Source organism: Lontra canadensis, unplaced genomic scaffold, assembly GCF_010015895.1.
Source record: "Lontra canadensis isolate GAN:19392208 unplaced genomic scaffold, GSC_riverotter_1.0 scaffold7, whole genome shotgun sequence".
Classification (NCBI taxonomy): Eukaryota; Metazoa; Chordata; class Mammalia; order Carnivora; family Mustelidae; genus Lontra; species Lontra canadensis.
This window is the reverse complement of record NW_022631001.1, coordinates 28,013,746-28,037,208: the sequence shown is the minus strand read 5'-3', so window position 1 is coordinate 28,037,208 and position 23,463 is coordinate 28,013,746. Positions and strand designations below refer to the sequence as shown.

The 23,463-nt window shown below is 37.1% G+C and overlaps 2 protein-coding genes across 2 annotated transcripts; one reads left to right on the top strand and one right to left on the bottom strand.

Moving 5' to 3' along the window:
• Positions 1-1,267: 1,267 nt before the first annotated feature.
• LOC116865346 (olfactory receptor 51L1-like) lies at positions 1,268-3,423 on the bottom strand. The gene is made up of 2 exons (XM_032853618.1): positions 3,377-3,423; positions 1,268-2,394 (listed from the first exon to the last, which is right to left on the bottom strand). Exon 2 carries the CDS (start codon positions 2,313-2,315, stop codon positions 1,356-1,358), a length of 960 nt encoding a protein of 319 aa, XP_032709509.1. The 5' UTR covers positions 2,316-2,394; positions 3,377-3,423; the 3' UTR covers positions 1,268-1,355.
• Positions 3,424-17,677: 14,254 nt separating this feature from the next.
• Positions 17,678-18,658, top strand: LOC116864871 (olfactory receptor 51G1-like). The gene has a single exon (XM_032852686.1). It carries the CDS (start codon positions 17,678-17,680, stop codon positions 18,656-18,658), a length of 981 nt encoding a protein of 326 aa, XP_032708577.1.
• The last annotated feature ends 4,805 nt before the right edge of the window (positions 18,659-23,463 follow it).

Below are 23,463 nucleotides of genomic sequence, written 5' to 3'. Positions count from 1 at the left end.
GGGAGAAGGTGGGAGAATGGGTTAGCCAAGTGTTGGTTATTAAGGAGGACACGTATTGCTTGGAGCACTAGGTGTTATATGTAAACAATGAATCACGGAACACTACATCAAAAACGATGTACTGTGTGGTGACTAACATAACATAATAATAATTTAAAAAAGAAACTTAGGTAAATCAATAGCATCTCTTTCTCTTATTCTTCTCTATAAATTGCAAAAAGAATTGGGAATCTGTGCTAAATCATTGTGGGAATAACAAATCGATTGCAGTGCCTGCTCAGGCGGGGACACTTGATAAGGGAAATAGATCTATGGAAATGAAAGTATTAAGGATTCCAAATAAAGACAAAAATATTTATTCCCTCAGGGAAGACTAAGGAAACCCAGCACTAGGAATATCTGCTTGAGTTTTTTTTTTAATTTTTTATTTATTTTTTAAATTTCTTTTCAGTGTTCCAGAATTCATCATTTATGCACCACACCAAGTGCTCCATGCAATGCGTGCCCTTAGCAATACCCACCACCAGGCTCACCCAACCTTCCACCACCCTCCCCTCCAAAACCTTCAGTTTGTTTCTCAGAGTCCACAGTCTCTCATGGTTCATCTCCCCCTCCAATTTCCCCCAACTTCCGTCTCCTTGAGTTTTATCTTTCAAAAACTATCTATAAAAATTTCATTACCTGTCTTTGTTGCTGTACTCAATAGCCCTGGCCCTTTCTATTCCTAAGGAAAGTAAATATAATATGATGACTAACACAACATAAAAATTAATAAAAAAAAGAAACAAAATAACCTCAAAAAGGGCAGAACATGTGTATAAACTTTTAAAAGATGATGCTGATGCACTATGAAGATTGATAACTTCTGCTTCAAGTCCTAATATGCTCTTATGTCAAGATAAGATTTTTCCCACTGTTAAGAAAGAAAGAAAAAGTATATATACACAAAGACACTGATAAAACAAGAAAGGTAATATTAAATTCTCTGACAACACAGAGTATCAGGAAACAAAGATACATGGGTTTAATATATTTCATGAAAAATTAATAGATAAATGCTTATCTTGCAAGGGGTTGGGATTAAAAATTGAAGGGAATAGATGGAAATGATTTCTAACACACTCTGCTCCAAAATAATCATATTTAGAGGGAATTTGTAAAGAACACATTAAGTCAAGCTGTATGTTTCTAGTAGACATGAACTGCCTCCTTTAGGACCTTCCCATGATGCTCTGTTGCCTTTATTTCTGCTATTTACTCTTTTATTGGCAACTATGATGCTAACATACCTAGAATACAAAAACCAGTATGTGTTTAAGTCATTTTGTTGATGTCATCATTGTTTTGGGACATGTCTACATCACAGTAGAACTGACTTTTGTGGGGAAAAGCATATGGAGTACTCCTTGGCGGATCTGTTTGGTCTTCACACTATAGATGATTGGATTGAGCACAGGTGGGACCAATAAGTAGATGTGAGCCATGAAGATATGGATGAGTGGGGAAGAGTGTTTGGCAAAACGATGGACGATAGAGAGCCCAATCATAGGCACATATAGGATGAGTACAACACAGATGTGGGATGCACATGTGTTGAGAGCCTTAAGCCTCCCCTCACGTGATGCAATTCTTAATATTGACTGAAGGATGCACATATAAGACACAAAAATACCCAGAGAGTCCATGCCCCACAGCACAGTGATCAGAACCAATCCATATATAACATTAAACTTGGTGTCAGCACAGGCAAGGCGAATCATGTCCTGGTGTAGACAATAGGAATGAGAAAGGGTGTGGGAGTGACAGAAAGGAAAGAAGGCCAACTGGGCCAGAAGTGGAATCATGGCAAAGGCACTCTTAATCAGGGCTGCAATTCCAATTTTAGCAATAAGTCTTGGTGTGAGAACGGTAGCATATCGTAGAGGGTGGCAGATAGCCACATAGCGGTCAAAGGCCATAGCCAAGAGCACGGATGATTCTGTGAAAGAGAAAGTGTGAATAAAAAACATTTGGACCACACAGATATTGAACTGGATTTCCCTGGAAATGGACCACAACACCCTGAAGAGTGATATCATTGTGGGCATGGACATGCCCATGTCAGTGAGGGAGAGCATGGCCAGGAAGTAGTACATGGGCTCGTGGAGCCTGGGGTCCGTCCGAACAATATGCAGGATGGTGCAGTTGCCCATTATTCCAACAAGGTAGAGGACACAGAATGGGATGGATATCCAGTGGTGAAATTCCTCATAGCCGGGGATACCTGTGAGATAGAATGTGGAGGACAGGGTATTACTGGAGTTTAAGGTTGCCATGGAGCTCACTGTTAAATCACAACCCAGGTTTAGGATCCCACTCCAGTGGGGAGGGCAATGATGAGATCAGCATCTGAGCCTGGAAAACAAAACAAAACAAGTGAAACTTCAGTGCTTTCTGTAAACACTCTTCCATTCATCTCCACAGTTTTGCTCAAAATAGGTACTATAAGGAAAGATAGAGTAGAAACCCATGCTTCAAAGCAAAAAGAAGAGAAAATAAGATAACAAAAACTATAATGTTCAGGAAAACCATCTAAACTTGATATTAAATCTTTCCTACTCAGAACAAAAGAGAAAATATATTTTCTCCCGAAAGATTCCAGTATTTCTTCTGTGGTCCAGAAAAACATCTCTAAAGTAAGGAAGATGAGCCACCTCTCAAAATCTCACTTCCCCATCACTTGCCAAGAATTCCTGCTCACCAAAATGCTCTTTCAAGAATTTACAATCCAGGAGACAGGTTATTTCCCATTGCAAATGAATAAATTGGCCTCTTTCTGTTTTGTAAAATCTACTTTGTCCCTTGGGAACTTCAAATCTCTTTCAATCTTCTCTAGTGCCACACAGATAAAACCTGAATTCAGCAGTTTTTACTGGAATGATTAATAATCACAATTTTCTAGGAAACAGAAGACCCGTAATCAAGAAATCAAATAAGCAAATGTCAGAGATAGATTCAATCTCTTTGACTACTCACATTACAATTGAATACTGCTCACATATTATATGACCTGGTGCCTATGGTCCTAATTTCTTCAATCTGCCTGGTTTATTACCACCCCCAATTCCTTCTTCTCTTGCCCTGGGCTTGTCTCCTTCACCTTCTTTTCTTCCTTTCTACACTTGAACTCATTACCTTCAATGCCCAGATTTTCCAATATTATTTCTTTTTTATGTTGATTATTTTCCAGTATCTCATCCTTAATCCAAACATAGAAATATGCCTTCTTTTTACCTCACTGCTTGGTCAGTTCAGACCATTTCTCTGATTTTATAGTGGCTCTCTCCCTCTGCCACAAAGAGGTGAACTTGAAGTTTAATTAAAATCTGGAAGATACCTGAGCTGGAGGCCAGTCTGAAGCAGCTTTATCATCTCCATGACTTTCTATTGAGGTTTTAGGAGACAACTGTCCACGATTCCCCTCATTCAGACTCTCCCTCTGCTTCCACAAACCTATCCATGTCGGGAATATTCTGATTCCAAGGCTTCCTCACCTTTTAAGTAGGACAAATTGCTGATTTTCCCTGTAGCAAAGTAGCCTCATCTGTGAACTGTAGATAAAAACAATTTGACAGGATTGTGCTTCAGAATAAAGGAGATCCTGTGGGTGAAATACTTAGCCTAGAGCCTTACATATAGTGAACATAAAATAATGGTGATAATGATGAAGACAACAACAATATTTCTTTGAAGTGTAATGGGAGGAAGTAAGATATGAGGAGACTCTGGAGTATCCTGCCAGAGAGGAAACCCCTGAGTGGGCATCTCACAAAAGTGACCTACGTCAGCTGAGTGAAATGAAGAATATCAGATTCATCTCTGTGCCATCTAGTGAAAAATTCAGTATTGCCATATGTATAAACTGCTTCATGTTCTTTTACTCTACCCCCAAATTCTTCTGGTAATTTTGATAGCTTTACTTACATACTTTTCATTCTATTCATTGCCAATTTGAGGAAAAAAAAAAAAAAAAGATACATCCCAGGATAAAATGGGAAGTCTCTTGAAGAAAAGCAATGAGATTTGGGACTACCATGAGCTTGGAATCTGAGCAGCCATGTTAGTATTCTGAAGTTGCCACAACAACAAATATGCACCATATTCCACGTATTCACTAGGATCTGCCTTGCCTATTATCCCACAACTCCTTGTATTTTGGCATGGCTTCATTTTGACTGCCCAACTCCTACTACTTCTGATCCTGTATTGTAAATTTCATTCACATGGCCTTGTGATGTCTTCTACCATTCCTCAGAAGAGGATGGTGTTTGAGGACTTAGTTTATAAACTCAAAGACTGAAAGGAGTTATAATTTGGGGTTTAGACTTGTGAGTCGCAATTAATGTCATATTAAAAAACACTGATATTTGGGATTCTAGGAATCTTTGAGGGTGATCTGATACAATCACAACCACTCTGGAATCTCCATTCTGTCATGTCAGGAAAATAAATTGTCACCCTGTGTAAACATCACATCCTGCCCATGGACACAGAGACCACCTACCATAAAGATCTAGGGGATCTCAGGCAGGTCTAATCTGAAAAGTCTGACTGAGCCTGGCCTGAATGTTATAAGAATGAGCATGAACAATGAAGGTATTTTGGTGAAAATTATGTCCTGTGATGAACTGAGAACCTCTTCCTTCCAGAACAGTCTCCTGGTTCTCCTCCTCACACTCTGGGTGTCCACCCTCCTCTCTTTTGTCTCTCATGTCCCCCTCTGTGTTTTCCTCTTACCTCCCACTTTCATTGTCGCCAAGCCTCACATACCTGGCAGAATAGTACCTCTTGTCATTAGAGACCATTCTAATTCTCAGAGCAAGAAGGATCAGATAAGTCTTCCTCCAGTCCTTTGAGACAGGAAGCCCCAGGATAAATGCAGCACAATGCGTGTAACCCTGTCAGTGCTGCCAGTTCAGTGTGGTTTGTCCCCAGCACTCAGGCTGCAGCAGGGGATGGCAGTTTGGGAATACAAGGGCAAGAAGCCTACTGAGATTCTCTAGCGCTTTCTGCCTCAATGTCTGGAACAAACGAGGTAGTGCAACACGAGATGAAATATTAGTTTGTATCCAGAATATGATGGGTCAGTAAATATGTTTGGTTATGATATAGCCAATGAGAGGGCCTTGTTAAATACTTAAACTGGGGATGGACCTAGAGTTTGTGCCATAAGAGCTGAAAGTGACATTAGTTCAGTATTATTATTATACACTGGATAAAAATGAGATTCCTTTATGTGATCTCCCTCCCTCAAAATCATACAACAGTGGGTATATGGAAATGTGTGTTCCTTTCAGTCAATTTTGCTATGAACCTAAAACCACTATAAAAAAAATCTATATTTAAAACCACACATGAAACAATAAAACTAATGTTATCACTCAGCTGATTGGCTGGTGTGGTCCTGTGTCATAGAGTTCTTGATGCAGCAGATTAATATGTTTTATGTGATTAAAAATAGAGGCTTTTTCTCAACTATTAAAACTCTATGTTCGTCAAAAATACTGACTCCTTAATGTCTCTTTGTGGTTGAGTGATGCAACAGGGTGGCATGTGCACTAATGAATAATCAGAACTCTCTAGTTGGGATGGGAGTTTCAGTTGTAAATTCAGATCTGTTTGGTCCAAGAACGACTTTTAAAAATGTGGTCCTCTGTTAATTTTTCCAACCCCAATTTTGATCTTGGCAATATTGGTCTAATTATAATGCCTTATAATTTTATAAGTGTCCACTCCCCTCACAAGTTGTCTATTGAACATATATCCCAAATTGCTAATCTTTAGGCACTGCTGTATTTAATACTTTCAACTGAGAGCTGGCTTTTTCAGGAGTCGAGCACCTCAGTATAATAATTGTCCTACAGAAAATGTACTCAAGTACTAAAGAAATTTGCCATTCACTTATAGTCTATGAAAATGAGAGATTATTTATAGCTTAATAGTCAAAAACCCTCACAGTTCCATCTTTGAATGTCTTCTTAGGGAATTGCCAGACAAATGATCTAAACTTACTGACTTACCTGGCATTGGTTGCCTCTCATTCTCCTTATACTTTAATTTCTCTAATATGAATTTAAATCACTCTTCACAGATTTTCTTATAAAGCAAAACAATAATAACATACATTTTGAAACCTCTGCTGATTTAAGTAAGCCAAGATGCAAGGCATTTTAGCCTATGGTGAAATTACAGTGTCTATAAATGTTTAAGTAGAAATTATTTTTATCATATCACATTTTATCATAAGAGCATATATTATTTCTGAGTTACTCTATCGCAGCAAGGACACTATCCAAATAAATGTATAGAAATTGTCTTTAGTGACAGACAACTGCAGGAGTATTTTGTTTCGTTATTGCAAGACACTGAGATGATCTCTGTAAATGTCTCCTTATTCATGAATGGAGAAGCTTTACTAACTTTTACCACAGATGTATTTTCATTAATGTACATGTATGTATATGTAATTTGCTATATTACCAGTGTCATATAAATGAAGGAAAGTACTAAGTATCGATATCCAGAGTTAAATGTATGAAAATCCAAAAATCTTCCATTGGAAGATAGTTATACCACTTGTAAGCTGAAGAATGTGTAAGAGTCTTAGGTTTGGAATACTTAGTAAGAAATAGTGTAGTTGTAAGACCATAGAGTGAGACATGGTATGATAGGCAGTTTTCATAGAAAATAATTCCCCCCAGATTTTTTAAAGATATTAGTCTAAACAGTTTAGGGACTGCCAAATTATAGGGCAGGGCTTTGAGATTGAAATACCAGAATTTGTGAAGATATGCTGCTTGCTGGGGAATGAGCCAAGGGAAGTTCATTTGCACCAACATGAATTTCATCCAGCATGATGTCAAGGTGAACTTGTTGAGTGTGTCAGAAATGGAACAGCTCCTTGCATTGCTCCTGACTCTCCACTTGTGACACAATTTGTATTTACTTCTGACCTCAGCAGGCAAGAATTGCAGCAATGTGGTTATAATCCACACTCTGAGGTTCCTTCTCTTCCTTACATGTATCCAGTTAGTCAGACAGCTTTATGACTTTCTCTCCATTCTGTCCCCTCTCTAGACAAATTCATCCAAACTTCCCCTGAGGACCTTTCCTTTGTCTGAACACTTCTGTATTGGCCGACACCTCCCCCACCCCATACTGTGATTTGCTGACTATACTTTTTCATTTCTTAACACCATAGTACAACATTTTGAAAGTCATACTGGTCCCACAATAAACGGCCTCCACCCCCCCCCCCCCCCCACACACACTTTCTTCTTTTTAGGAGCACAACTGACATTATTCCTTGGACACTCTTTTAAACTACCCACTGATACCAGAGGCAGGGGAATTCTTAACACCTGAGACCTCAGCCACCAGCCAATGCCAGGTTCTTGACTGTGCTGGAGAAAGAATTCAAAAACAAGTCAGAATAAAGTGTAGCAGAAGAAGCTTTATTGCAAAAAACGAAAGTGCACACTCCAGATGAGGAAGTGTGGGCGAACTCAGAAAATCTGAGTTGTGCCAGTTGGACATTGGGCTCTGTTGTTTACGGGTGTTTATAATTTGGAAACAAAATATTCATGTGAGGTTCTGGGTATAGGAGTGGATTTCTAGGAATTGCGTCTAATATTATTCATGTTCTATGGTAGGTATTATTTGCAGACAGTCTAATTTTTCTCTTGCAGATACTCCATATATAGACATATAGACAAAGCCTACTAAGAATCTTCTCACATCCCAAGTGGAGGGGCCATTCCGTCATTTGAGAGCTAGCTGGCTTTTTGTGTGTATGTATACTGCAGTTAAGCAACAGCAGCAGGATGCTTGTGGTCATGGGAAACCACAGGGCGACCATAAGTTTGCTTAATCACCACAAACTGTCAGGTGTCAGACTCAGTTCCCTGTTTTTTTGTTACTCTTGAAAATATCCAGCACTTCCCTATTCTGCCTGCCTCACCCGTATTATAGACACCTGAAGATTATGGAGTCTTGTGATGAGGAAAAATAACCCTTAAACCAGTGTCCACTGAAGCAGGGATTGGAATAAGTATGGCAGAGTGGGCATCAGTACTGAGTTACAGTGATCTACTTGTCCTTTTGCTGAAGTTTCATACTCAAAATTTCTGCTTATTGTGGTTATATGGCCTTCAAGATCCTTAGGGATGAATATTCTCTTTTGAACAGGAAAACAGCTGGATGTGTGGGTCAAGGAGTAGGGAATGTCTAGAGAATGACATTTTTGAATCATGATATAAATGGGGACACAAGAGGACTACAGGGAAACCAGATTATTGGGAAGTTATATAATAATTTGTCATTCCTAAATGTTTACTCAGAATCAGTTGTTTTTCTGAGAACATTCCATGTACATTTTAACTCCAATCAATATAAGTTTAAGTGACTTGTATAGCATTAGACAGCTGACAAGTGATAGACCTGGTTTGTCTCCACACACTGACTCCAGAGCCCTCATTCTAAAATGTTTTTATAAATTTTCCTAATGACATGATAGTTTATTTGTATTTGTGCATGTGAGACAGTGGATGGTGACTATTCTGTAAATAATATTGGAAAATACCATCATCATTAATTTGATTATGGGTGTTGGTTGAAAATATCCCTTTTAAAAAAATTCCACAAAGGGGCTGGTCCACATCTGAGCCTTTCTCTTCCAAATTAATGCTTTTGCAGTGCACTTACCCACCATATATGAGCTTTTACCTCAGAGTAAAAAAATCATCACCAGACAAAAGCTCTCTCAATCTTACCCTGTTCTACCATTCAGTTTATGTATACTTTTCAAGAAAACTCATTTTTACATACTTTCCTTTTTTTTGTCCTAAAATAAACTTTTATGTCTTTTTATCTGTGTTTGTGGCTTCATCAAGAGTTTCACATTTTTGGGCGCTTGGGTGGCTCAGACGGTTAAGCATCTACCTTCAGCTCAGGTCATGATCCCCGAGTCCTAGCATGGAGTCCTGCATCCGGGTCCCTGCTCAGTGGGGAGTTTGCTTCTCTGCCCCTCCCTTGGCTTGTCACATTCTCTCTCTCCCTCTCACTCACTCTCTTTCTAAGTAAATAAATAAAATCTTTTTAAAAAAATCACATTTCTCATGAACTTTCACATTCACTCTTTCTATCTCTATCCCATTGCACAATTTATTTTTTCTTTTTTTATTTAAATTCAATTACCCAACATATGGCATATCATCAGCTTCAGATGTAGAGTTCAATAGCTCATCAGTTGCATATAACACTCAGTGCTCATCACATCATGTGCCCTCCCTAATGCCCATTATCCACTTACCCCAACCCCCCACCCAACTCCCTTCAGCAACCCTTTTTTTTCCCTATAGTTAACAGCTTGGTTTAAAACATGGTTTGCCTCCCTCTCTGATGACTTTCCATTCAGTTTTCCCTCCCTTCCCTTGTAACCACTTGTGCTATTTCTTATAGTCCACATATTAGTAAAACCATATGATGATTGTCTTTATCTGACTGACTTCTTTGGCTCAGCATAATTCCATCCACATTGACATAAATGGTAAGAGCTCACTTTTTTTTTAAAGATTTTATTTATTTATTTGACAGAGAGAGAGATTACAAGTAGGCAGAGAGGCAGGCAGAGAGAGAGGGGGAAGCAGGCTCTCCGCTGAGCAGAGATCCTGATGTGGGACTTGATCCCAGGACCCTGAGATCACGACCAGAGCCAAAGGCAGAGGCTCAACCCACTGAGCCACCCAGGCACCCCAAGAGCTCACTTTTTTCCACAAATCTATAATATTTTGTATTATTCCACAAATATATAAACACATACACACATATGAGAGACATATTGTGTGTATATATAGAGATATATGCATATATATGCATATATGTGTGTATATAATATTTATATTATATTATATTATATTATACTATATTATATTCACACACACACATACATATACACACCATGTCTTCTTTATCCATTCATCTGTCAGTGGACTTCTGGGCTCTTACCACAGTTAAGCCTCATGCTGTCAAAAATTTGCCTATAATTTCTGACTCTCCAAAACTTAACGACTAATATAGCCTACTGTTAGCCCTACTGATAATATAAACAATTAATTGATGAACATATTTTGTAAGTTATATTTATTATATACTGTATTCCTAGAATAAAGTAAACTATAAAAAATAAAATGTTAAGAAAATCATAAGGAAGAAAAAATACATATACTGTACTATATTTATAAAAACAATACATGTATAAGTGGACCTAGGCTGTTCAAACCTGTGTTATTCCAAGGTCAACTGTATAATATATACACAATTGTAATGGGAATTACATAAACATAGAAAAAAACCCTAAAAATCCACACATCCAAAGTAGGAGTCTAAAATGTAGGATGGATGGCAAAAAGTACAGAAAAGGTATAATTTAGTTGACTTTCTGGGGTCTGACATTTTTAACAGTGCCAATGTGCTTTCCTGCCTTACCTGTGTTCCAGTTACAATTGTATTCATCAGAAAAAATATATACAAATAAATTACAAAGAAGATGTGGCTTTCCATGTCTTGTAAAACATTCAGAAATCTTTCCATCCTCTTAAAATACTTTTCTATATCTCTCTGCATAGAGAACTTGTCATCTCTCAATTCATGAAGGTGGCAACTCCGTGTCTTTTTCTTCATGGAATTTCTTCACACACAAAGACCTCCCTCGGTAACTTGGTTAGAAGTGACGGCTCTTTTCACATATCAGCTCTTATAAAAGTAATTTTCTAGGAATTTGAACCCTGATTGACACTGATCCTCTCATCCATATGGCATGTGCACTTACCTGTCTTTTATCTCTTGTCATATTTATTTTGTATTTTTGCATGACTTTCTCCTTTATTATAGTGCACATTTTTCCTTAAAAGAGATCTTGTCTTTTCATATAGTTGCTGCCATTCCAATGAATGAAGAAAAAGAGAAGCAAAAATAAAGTAAGAGAGTGTTATTATGTTTTTGGTAAATAATTTCAATGTAAATTTGAGATAACCAGTGAATTGTCATAAATTTATTAGAGCCCACACTAACCTCTAAATGCTATAGTGCACTGTTTCCTGATTATAATATTAAATCTTTCAGACACAACCAAGAATCAGTCTCCAACAAAATTGAATTTTGTCAACATTTTGCTCCTTATTTAACTACAGAATGGAAAGAAAAGAGAATAGAGGACAGAAACTCACATCTTCTTTCCAGGAAGAATAAAATAAATGGCCTGTAATGTTTTCTGGCTAAATCTTACATCCTCTCTCTATCTCTTTACAAGAAATTAATTAATTAAAACAAAGAAAGAAAGAAAGAAACAAATGTGTAGTGAGCATATATGAGGGCTATGTGAGTTGCATTACAGGCATTATCCCATTTTCTTCTTTTTTATTTATTTCATTTTATTTTTAATTTAATTCCAGTATAGTTAATATACAGTGTTCTATTAGTTTCAGGTGTACAATATAGTGATTCAGCAATCCTATACATTACTCAGTGCTTATCTTCATAAGTTTATTCTTAATTCCCTTTAAGCATTTCATCCATGCCGCTACACATCTCCCCTCTGGTAACCATTAGTTTGTTCGCTCTAGTTTAAAGAAACTGTTTCTTGGTTTGCTTCTCCATCTCTTCTTTTTTGTTGTTCATTTGTCTTGTTTCTTAAATTCCACATGTGAGTGAAATCATATGGACTTTTCTTTCTCTAAATGTGTCATTTTACTTAGCATTATACTCTCTAGATCCATCCATGTTGTTGCAAATGCCAAGATATCATTCTTTTTTATGGCTGAGTAATATTTCTAGGGATGATAGATAGGAATTTATCTATCTATATATCTATATAAGGATATATAGATAGGAATTTATCTATCTATCTATCCATCTATCATCTGTCTTTATATATATCCCACATCTTCTTTGTCCATTAATCTATCAATGGACACCTGGGCTCCTTCCATAATTGAGCTATTGTACATACTACAATAAATATAAGGGTACATGTATTGTTTTGAATTAGTGCTTTTGTATTCTTTGTGTAAATATCCAGTAGTGGAATTATTGAATCATATCACAATTCTATTTTTAATTTTTTAAGAAACCTCCATACCATTTTCCATATTACAATTAATACTTAAGAAATTTCATGGGATAGGGGCGCCTGGGTGGCTCAGGGGGTTAAGCCTCTGCCTTCAGCTCAGGTCATGATCCCAGGGTCCTGGGATCGAGCCCCACATCGGGCTCTCTGCTCCACAGGGAGCCTGCTTCCCACCCCCCTCTTCCTGCCTGTCTCCCTACTTGTGATCTCTGTCTGTTAAATAAATAAATAAAATCTTTAAAAAAAAAAAAGAAATTTCATGGGATATAAGCATAGCATGACACAGTTAAGCAAACAAGCTAATAATGTTCAATTCATTTACCTAAAACTACTCTAGTATGAATTCATTATACTGGAATTTGAACCCAAGTATAATTACAAATTTGTAATCTTTACACTTACATTGTAAACTTTGGATTCATATAGTTACATATCATCAAGTCAGTAGTCACTAAGCTATTAGTAGTTAAGTTTTGGTGGAGTCAGCTTAAAAGATAAGCACTCCACAGGGTTTTGTAAATGTAAAATAACATAATGTATTTAATACTGCTTTGAGCAGCATGAAACATTACTCAAATACCATAGATTTCTTTTTTTTAATATTTTATTTATTTATTTGACAAATAGAGATCACAAGTAGGCGGAGAGGCAGGCAGAGAGAGAGAGAGGAGGAAGCAGGCTCCTTGCTGAGCAGAGAGCCTGATGTGGGGCTCGATCCCAGGACCTTGGGATCATGACCCGATCAAATACCATAGATTTCTAAAGTTTGTTCAGAATATGGGACTCCTACATCTACTCTCCCACCCATTCCTTCATCAACCTTCCTCTGATGGACTGAACTAAGCAGGGGCATCCATGCGTGAATTCATCTTCAAAGAGGCTGCAGTCTAGTCCCAAATTATAACAGGGTAGAGATGCTGGTGCTTTTAAGATGGGCAATTGTATGATCTCAAGATACATAGACCCTGTGTTTTATTTAAGGCTTTAATCAGTTGGAACATGTCCACTCCTACTACGCATTTAAGCTCAGCTAGCCATCAGAGATACAGAGCTTCTTTGAATTTGTCCACCTAAGTCTCCCTTGGGCATTCTCTCTTCCTGTGGAAATCCCCACTATCTCATCCTGAGCCACATTCATCCCTCAGGCCCATGGGTTCCTACTCCTTAAGTAGTATTAGTAGCTATAGTTCCCTCAGGCTTCTAGGAATCCTGTATAACCAGGAGAACCTAAAAGCTTCTTTCGCCTCAGATAGATAAACTGGTAACCTCCTATGTCCTTTAGGAAACACTATCTCCAATTTGTGAACTCTGAGCAAGAAAGCAAAGCAGTGAATGTTCATTAAGTGATGGGGAAACAGAAGTGGCTATAGATTCAGGTAAGTTTGTTATGGGGAAGGAGGGCTAATGTGGGAGGAAAAGCAATGATCAATTTGTCAATGGAAAGGAGTGCAGAAAATTTGGGGTAAAGAAAATAAATTGTGGGTAGTTGGAGATAAGGATTGAAGTGAGGTGAAAAAGGGGTTTGAAGGAAAATAATGCATAATGTGGCACAGTTATGTGAGATGAGATATGTTGAGTGTTTTAGATAAGTGAACAGGTAATATTTGAATAGAATTATGAGAAGGATATGTGGATTATTTTATAGAGAAAAAGAAAGAATATGTGTGCTTTGATGAATGAGGGTAACAATAATATGTATTGAGGTCAGAAATAGTAAAGGTATCTGAGAGGCACTCTGGAGGATTTGAGCACAAAGGTAAAGAGAAAAGGGAGTAGGGACAAAATTACATGTATCAATCCATCTCCCCTTTCCCCATACACTGGAAAGAAGGTTCTTATTAGTAATGACAATGGCTTTCCTTTCATCCTGAGATCAGTAGGCAGCAGTTAATAATTTTAAAAACAGGAATGAAGGATGCCTGGGTGGCTCAATCAGTTAAGCATCTGTCTTCTGCTCAGGTCATGATCCTGGGGTCTTGGGATCGAGCCCCACTTCAGGCTCCCTGGTTGGTGGGGAGCCTGCTTCTCCCTTTCCCTCTGCCTACTGGTCCCTCTGCTTGTGCTCTCTCTCTCTCTCTCTGACAAATAAATAAATAAAATCTTTAAAAAAACCCCAAAACACAGGAGTGATTTACCTTACCTATGTCTTTCAGAATTTACTGTTGTAAGAAAAATTGATTTGAAGCAATGACACAAAAAAAGGAAGAATTAGGTGAGTTAAATGGCTAACACAATAGTTTGGAAGAGACATCATGACAGAAGTAAAGAGAAGTGAATTAGTTAAATACTTCGGTTATAGAAACAAGAGGACATATTGATGGGTGGATAGGAGTAAAAAAAGGTTTGAATAATCAAGGACAATACTTAGTTTTTACATATTATCAATTACACAGCATGAATTACATTTACTAAAATAGAAATATTAAGGCAATTATCAAGAATTCTTTCTTGGCCGTGTGATCTTTGATGTGCCTTTTAGATACACAGACAGAGGTATCTAGTAGACCATTTCTTATTGCCCCACTACTGTTGGAAATTCTTATAGGTCTCCCCACTTCACTCTCTTCTCTGCCCAACAAAACCTTTTCTTTTCAAGACCTGCCTTCCTCAGTTTTCTTCTAGACCTGTCTTTTGGGTAAAATAATAAAGAAAAGTGAGAAAACAATACATGCTCAGGTATTGGAGGCATTTGCAGGCGAGGAGAAGGGTATTACTGAGGGGGGCCTGGTAGACATGTTCTGCAGTCTGAGTGTGAAGGGTCCTTTATGAGTTATAGCCATCACTCTAATCCCTAGTGTGTGACTGAGAGTCATCATAGTATAGAATTGGGACTACTTTCTAAAATAGGGTTAAAATGTTCCAGTAGCAGTTACAGAACCTTTAGAAGCAGAGCTTAAATTCTAATTCTAATGATTCTTTTTATTTACTTTGAGAGAAAGAGAATGAGAGAAGGGGGCATGGCAAAGGGAGGAGAGAGAGAATTTTTTTTTAAGATTTTATTTATTGATTTGACAGACAGAGATCACAAGTAGGCAGAGAGAGAGGGGGAAGCAGGCTCCCTGCTGAGCAGAGAGCCAATGAGGGGCTTGATCCCAGGACCCTGAGATCATGACCTGAGCCGAAGGCAGAGGCTTTAACCCACTGAGCCACCCAGGTGCCCTGAGAGAGAGAATCTTAAGCAGGCTCTGTACACTGCATGGAGCCTGATGTGGGGCTCCATCTCACAACCCTGATATCATGACATGAACCAAAATCAACAGTCAGGTGCTTATCTGACTGAGTCACCCAGGTGCCCCTAATTCTAATGATTCTTATGTTTGTTCAGTAACATTTCTGGGCTTCAGGCTACTTATATGAAACATGGCCTCTGTTGATACGATATAAATAGTTAGTAGTTCAAATATAATATATATCTATAAATAATTTTTATTATGTCAGTTAGCTACTGTAAGGTACGTGATTAGTTTTTGATGTAGTGTTCAATGATTCATTAGTTAAATATAACATAATTTTAAGGAGTCTACAAGTACTCTTGGACATTGGGATATGATTATAACTTATGAATAAACTTAAGGAACTGGACAATGATATCTGTTTTTTCTTTATGTAGATATCACTATTCATAACTTTGAAAGAATCATTGCATTCATTATGAGAAATAAGATATAGATGGTTAAGTGACCAGGGCTTTAGTGACACACATAACATGTGTGGTTGTTGTATCAGAAGGAAAGTGTGGCAAAAAAAATATAGATCGGTAAAATATTAAGCTAGTGAAGTGTCTGAAGAAACTGAATTTGTTGTTTTAACACTGCTTTGGCATTAGCGACTGCATGTAGTGGTAGACTGGAACTCAAATGTTGACCAAGCTAATCACATGGCTGTAGGAAGCACACAGGTGAGGGAGCCACTATCCTGGGAAATCACCATCTACATGAACAAAACCCTGAAACCAATATTTATGAAAGCTATTATTGTACCTGTGTGACTTCAGGCAAACCACTTCAGTCTCCAAGCTTCGGTCTACATATCTATAACATGCCTCTATTTTGACATCATTGGAGATATTTTACATTACAAATATGATCATTAAAATGTAAAAATATGGGGCACCTGGGTACCTCAGTGGGTCAAGTCTCTGCCTTCAGCTTAGGTCATGATCTCAGGGTCCTGGGACTGAGCCCCACATCAGGCTCTCTGCTCAACAGGGAGCCTGCTTCCCCCTTCTCTCTCTGCCTGTCTCTCTGCCTACTTGTGATTTCTCCCTCTGTCAAATAAATAAAATCTTTAAAAAAGTATAAAAATTCAAATTGAAAGAGGACTGGGGTAAGAACATTCATAAATTATTTAATGTAATCATCTATATTCTATTGTGAGATAGGGTCTATTAACTTTGTAACTGAAATACATTAAAACTGAATGAACAAAGAAGCAAAAACAAGAAAATTAGGAGGTTGTCACCAGAATGGATCACAGTCTGAGGATGTCAGGGGTCCTAACTTTATTCCAAGGCCATAGGGACAGTTAGGCTGAGATTGGTGGTATTTTTCCTGCTTCTGTCAGAGATGGCCCAAGGCCATGTGTAGACAGGAGCATTAGAAAAGGAGCTGCAAGTTCCAATGACACCAAAAAGGTGTCCAGGATCAACAAGGATGATGTAGTTCACAATTCAATTGCATCAATGGAAAAAATGTTAACAATTCAATTAAGTAAAATCCTGGCCTGACTGCACTTTAAGTACACATAGATAAACCTTGGTAGGCAATATGAAATGGAAACCAAGCTCCAAATACCTGTGATTGAGTAAGTGAGGATAAGTTCTATTTACTCTTGGATGGGGTTCTGGTTCCCATCTAAACCAGTTTGAGGACTCACTTATTTCATTCTCTAATTGTTAACCACATTGCAGCATATACAATGCTTTTGAAGTATCCATTTATATCTCATGACATGATTTGATTCATCTTATGGACTCTTTTCTATTAGAGATAGCTAACTCTATACATTTATTGCCTATGCTTTTTCTGACATTCCTTCTAAAATATTTCCATCCAGTTTCCTTGTCAGAGGAAAATGAATGCTTAACATGGAGAGGTCTTGGCAAATATCCTTGCTTAACATCATACACAAAATAAATGACAAGTAAATGGTGACTCTAAAAGTAGATAGAAACAAACCAACTTATAAAAATATCAGTAGGAGATAGGAGAATATATTAAAAATTTAGGGGAGGGAAGAGTATCCTGTGAATGACTCAAAATCCAGAATCAATGGAATAAAAGATTGACAGAAAACTACATAACCATAAACCATGTAAAGAATTAAAAAGTAATATATTAAAAGATGATGGTGTCTTTGGATAATTTTCAAAATCATTTTACAAACTGTATAGATAATGTCTCTACAAAGAATAAGAGTTAAGAAAAAAAAACTAATGTAGAAACATAAGTTGCTATCTTCTTAATGTTGTGTGTTTTTCTTCCTTTTAGGAGCCCACATTCTTATGGTAGGAAAATGGCTACTTGGGACACCGTTTTAACAGGTTCTAACTCCAGTACTAAACAGTTTGTTTCATTCTACCTCACTGGGATTCCTGGCTATGAGAATGTTAATCACTTTATTTCCATCCCTTTTTGTGTGTGCTACCTGATTGGAATAGTGGGCAACTGTACAATCCTTCACATCATCCACACAGATAAGAGTCTCCACGAGCCCATGTACTATTTCCTGGCCATGCTGTCCCTCACTGACATGGGCATGTCATTCTCCACCTTGCCCACAGTATTAAAAATCTTATGGTTTGATGCTAGGGAGATTGAGGTGAATGCTTGTGTGGCACAGATGTATTTTATTCATACATTTTCTCTGATGGAGTCAGCTGTGCTTCTAGCCATGGCTTTTGACCGATATGTTGCCATTTGTGATCCTTTGAGGTATTGCAGCAAACTCACTCCACAACGCATTATCTATATAGGGGTCTTCATTATAATCAGATGCTCCATTGTCCTCCCTGTTATTCTTGTTCATATTCCCACATTTCCCTTCTGTCACTCCCATGTTCTCTCCCACTCTTTCTGCTTACATCAAGAAGTCATCCAGTTGGCCTGTGCTGACATCTCTTTCAACATTTTATATGGCTTGTTTGTTGTTGCATTTTATTGGGGTGTAGATTCTCTAGGGATCTTGTTATCTTATGCTTTCATCCTCCATTCTGTGCTAGGCATTGCATCCCAGAGAGGGAAGCTCAAAGCCCTCAATACGTGTGCTTCCCACATTTGTGCTGTGCTCATTCTGTATGTGCCCATGATAGGGCTATCCTTAGTGCATCGCTTTGCAAAGCACTCCTCCCCCATTGTCCACATAACCATGGCCAATATTTACCTGTTAGTTCCACCAGTACTTAACCCAGTCATTTATAGCATCAAGACAAAGCAGATTCGCCAAGGCTTCCTAAGGATATTAGCACCCAAAAGGGTTGGACTTGCTCACAATTAGAAGTGATAAGATCCTCTATTATTTTGACCATATCCATGACCTTCATTCTGAAGATAACCAGCTTAGAATTTTGGGGGACAAATTTGGTATATAGTAAGGGCATGATAGTTAATAAATTCTACATATCTCTATAAGAAAAATATTGTAATTGTGTCTGTCATTACTTCCTAGCTTTAAAGCATCTCAAAATCCTGATACAAAGAGGTTTAGTAAGAGGAAATTCATTTCAACCAAAACATTTATGGATATATTTTTTATTCGGGTTTGGCGAGAAGCACAATCTTCCATGTTAAAGCTAAGACTTACAGAAGTTAATATTGCAAAGGTAACAGAGGTAAAATGTAATAAACTGGGCACTGGGAACTAGGAACATTTTCTTTCAAATGAAACAAAGTAGACCCTATTCTTCAGATTTTGAGCCAAATCATAATAAAATGGATATTTCAGTTTAGTTTATAGAATAAATAATAAGATTGCATTTCTTTGTCTGCTTTACTTCTGTTGGAATGAATGTCAGAAAAAAACGTGGGCAATGAATGCATTGGGTTAGTTTTCACAAGACCAATCAACACTTCACACTAACAGGGCTGTATACTCATGCTGAGTATAAATATATCAAAACCCCCTGGTCAGTGTAAACTCATATGAGGAGAAATGTCTTCAGAACTTTAAACAAAATAGAGTAAGAGAGATGCTAAAAACTTCCCAAGACTCTTGCTGTCTCATCTAATTCCCTAGGAAAGAAGAGGAAGCAAATTTCCAATATTGAAGCTTAAAGTGTACACTCTAATGGGGCAATGGAAATGCATCTGAAGTAATTAGAAAGAGCATTCAAACAGAATCTAAACTAATTATTTTTCACTCTAGTACCATAAAGATAATGAAGCTCTGAATGCTGGTATTTTCTTGCATCTGCCGTCTGCTGTGTGTCTTATCTTTTCTCAGTGCCCACTTTTTGTAACTGATGTATTTAGGAAAACTAAATATGTAGTGATTAATCTGAAGTTTTCTTTCTTACACTTCTCTGAGGTAACCCCCAATTTTGAAAAAAGAATTACGCCTGATTAATCAAAAAATGGATATCAGATTTCTTGTAAGAAAACAATGAAGAAAAATGACATATTAAAAATTCAACACTTAATAAAATCCAGATAGTGATAGTCATGGTGATCCACACAGAGATGGAAATATAGAGATGTATACACGTATATGAAATAAACATTTCTCTTTCAGATTAATTAAGAATTTGTTAGGAAACAGACGCCACACTCAAAGTGGATAATTTCAAGAATTTGATAAAAAGGTCAGGAGTCATTGAAAATATGTTGGCAAGATTTAGGAAAATGAGGAAGGTTTATATTTATATCTGTATCTATATCTATATTTATATTTATATTTATATTTATATTTATATTTATATTTATAGTATTCTGGATGAGAAGTTTGTTATCATCACTAGTCCCACTGAGGCAAAGGAAAAAGAATTTACCCAAACTTAGAAAAGGCATCTTGTGGAGAAGGACACTTGACATCCACTCCCCCTTTCTGTAGAGAGAGGCAGCCATTATGAAGGGTTGGTGGGCATCCAGAAGAGTTAACACCTCAACTGTATGTTCTTCTGTATTCCTGTTTTCAGCATCCATCACTGACTAAGTCAAACCAGAAGCCAGAGAGCAAAAGGAGCCATTCATGCAATCCATTATAGTCAGGACAGAAAGCAGAGTAGATTTGGGAAATAGAATGAGCATGTCCTTATCACAGAAACCACTTTGCCTTTCATTTTTATATCCACTCTCAGCTTGTGACCTAGATAGTACTCTACCTATACCTCTAAATCTGGATATTTGCCCATCACATTTTCCTCATCATAGTGAATCATTCAAAATTGAACTTATGACTTAAGGTTGTCAAAAATGTTGGTAGTGGAAAACAAAACTATTTTCTTATTTCTTTCCACTGTGTATCTGAGGAATATATATAGACCATCCAGCAAAATAGTATGGATGCAGTGACTAATGAAAACACTTTAATTTGGGAATCCTTGATTATATCAAACTTACATGATACCAAAGTGATTTAAGTTAAAGAAACTAAAGTATAAGGAGAATTACGAAGCATCCAGTGACAATAAAGGCAGTAAGTTCAGATCATTTGTCTGGCAATTCCTCAATACATTTGAAGATGGAATGTTTTCCTATTGTTACGGTATAAATAATCTCACATTTTCATAGTCTATTAGTGCATGATAAATTGCTTTAGTAATTGAGTACTTTTTCTGTAGGAAGACTATTACTTATACTGAGGGCATCCATTTCTGAAAAAGCCAGTTCTCAATTGAAAGTATGAAATGCAGCAGTGACTGAAGATTACTGAGACTGTGACATATGTGCAATAGAAAACACCTGAGTTCAGTGAACACATGATAAAGTTGTCAGGTGTTTGTTTTTTTTTTTTTTTTTCAATTTTCTTTCTTTCTTTCTTTCTCTCTTTTTTTTTTCTTTCTTTCTCTTAAATTTCACTTAGTTAACATACAGTGCAATACTGGTTTCAGGAGTAGAATTCGGGGATTCATCACCTACATATAATACTCAGTGCTCCTCACAACAAATGCCCTCCTTAATACCCATCACCTAATTAGCCCATCCTCCTACCCACCTTCCTCTATCAACCCTGTTTGTTCACTATCATTAGGAGTCTCTTATGTCTTGTTTACTTCTCTCCTTCTTTTTCTTTCCCCCCTTCCCATATGTTATCCATTTTCTTTCCTAAATCCCACATGAGTGAGATCATATGGTATTTGTCTTTCTCTGAATGAATTATTTCACTTAGCATAATACACTACCTCCACCCATGTTGTTGCAAATGGCAAGATTTCATTCTTTTTGATGCCTGAATAATATTCCACTATATATATATATATATATATATATATATATATATAGACACACACACACCACACTATATATATATATACATATATGTATGTATATATATATATATAGAAACACACACACACACCACATCTTCTTTATCCATTCATCAGTGGATGGACATTTGGGCTTTCTCCATAGCTGGCTGTTGTTAATAATACTGCTGCAAACATCAGGTTATATATAGCCCTATATTGTATCCTTTGGGTAAATGCTTACTAGAGCAATTCCTGGATAGTAGGATTGTGCTAGTTTTAACTTTTTGAGGAATCTCCAAACTGTTCTCCAGAGTGGCTGCACCGGTTTGCATTCCTACCAGCAGTGCAAGAGCGTTCCCTTTTCTCTGTATCCTCACCAATACTTGTTGTTTCTTGTATTTTTAAATTTTAGCTATTCTGACAGATGCAAGGTGGTACCTCATAGTGGTTTTGATTTGTATTTACCTGATGATGAGCGATGTTGAGCATTTTTTCATGTGTTGGTTAGCCACCTAGATGTCTTCTTTGGAAAACTATCTATTCATGCCTTTCATTCATTTTGAATTTATTTTTGTATATGGTGTAAGAAAGTGGTCCAGTTTCATTCCTCTGCATGTTGCTGCCCAGTTTCCCAACTCCATTTGTTGAAAAGACCGTCTTTTTTCCATTGGACATCCTTTCTTGCTTTGTCAAAGATTAGTTGACTCTATAGTTGTGGGGCCATTCTGGGTTCTCAATTATGTTCCATTGATCTAAGTGTCTGTTTTTGTGCCATTACTATACTGTCTTGATGATTACAGCTTTGTGACATAGCTTAAAATCTGGAATCATAATGCCTCTAGTTTTGTTTTCTTCTTTCAGAAATGCTTTGGGTATTTGGGGTCTTTTAGGATTTCACACAAATTTTAGGATTGTTTATTCCAGCTCTGCAAAAAATGCTGGTGTGATTTTGATAGAGACTACAGTGAATGTGTAGATTACTTTGGGCAGCATAGACATTTTAGCAATATTTTTTCTTCCAATCTATGAGCATGGAATGTTTTTCTACTTATTTGTGTCCTCTTCATTTACTTTCATAAGTGTTCTATAGTCTTCAGAGTACAGATCTCTTACCTCTTTAGTAAGGTTTATTTGTAGGTATCTTACTGTTTTGGGTGCATTGGAAGTGGAATCAATTTCTTTTCCTGATGCTTAGTTATTGTTGTATAGGTATTTCTGCACGTTGATTTTATATCCTACAACCTAGCTAAATTCTGGGAGAAGTTCTAGAATTTTTTTGGTGGAGCTTTCAGGTTTTCTACATAGAATAGCATGTTGTCTGCAAATAGCGAAAGTTTGAAACTTCTTTCCCAATTTAGATGTATTTTATTTCCTTTTGTTGTCTCATTTCTGAGCCTAGGATTTCCAATACTATGTTAAATGGTAATTGTAAGAGTGGAAACCCTTGTCTTATTCCTGACAATAGGGGAAAGACTCTCAGTTTTTCCTCATTGAGGATAATATTAGCTGTGGGTCCTTTATACTTGACATGATATTCAGGTATGTTCCATCTACTCCTATTTTGTTGATGGTTTTTATCAAGAAAGGATGCTGTATTTTGTTGAATGCTTCTTCCTCATCTATTGACAGGATCATATGGCTCTTTTCTCTTATTAATGCAGTGTATCATGATGTTTTATTTGTTAATGTTGAACTATCCCTTCAGCCAGTGATAAATCCTACTAGATTGTGGTGAATAATTCTTAAATTCTCAAGTACATTTTCAAGAACTCTTGAATTTGATTTGCTAGGTTTTTTGGTTTTGTTTTTGCTTTTTTATAATTTTTGCATCTATGTTCATCTGGGATTTTGGCCTGTAATTCTCCTTTTTACTGGGGCCTTGAATTTGGAATCAAGG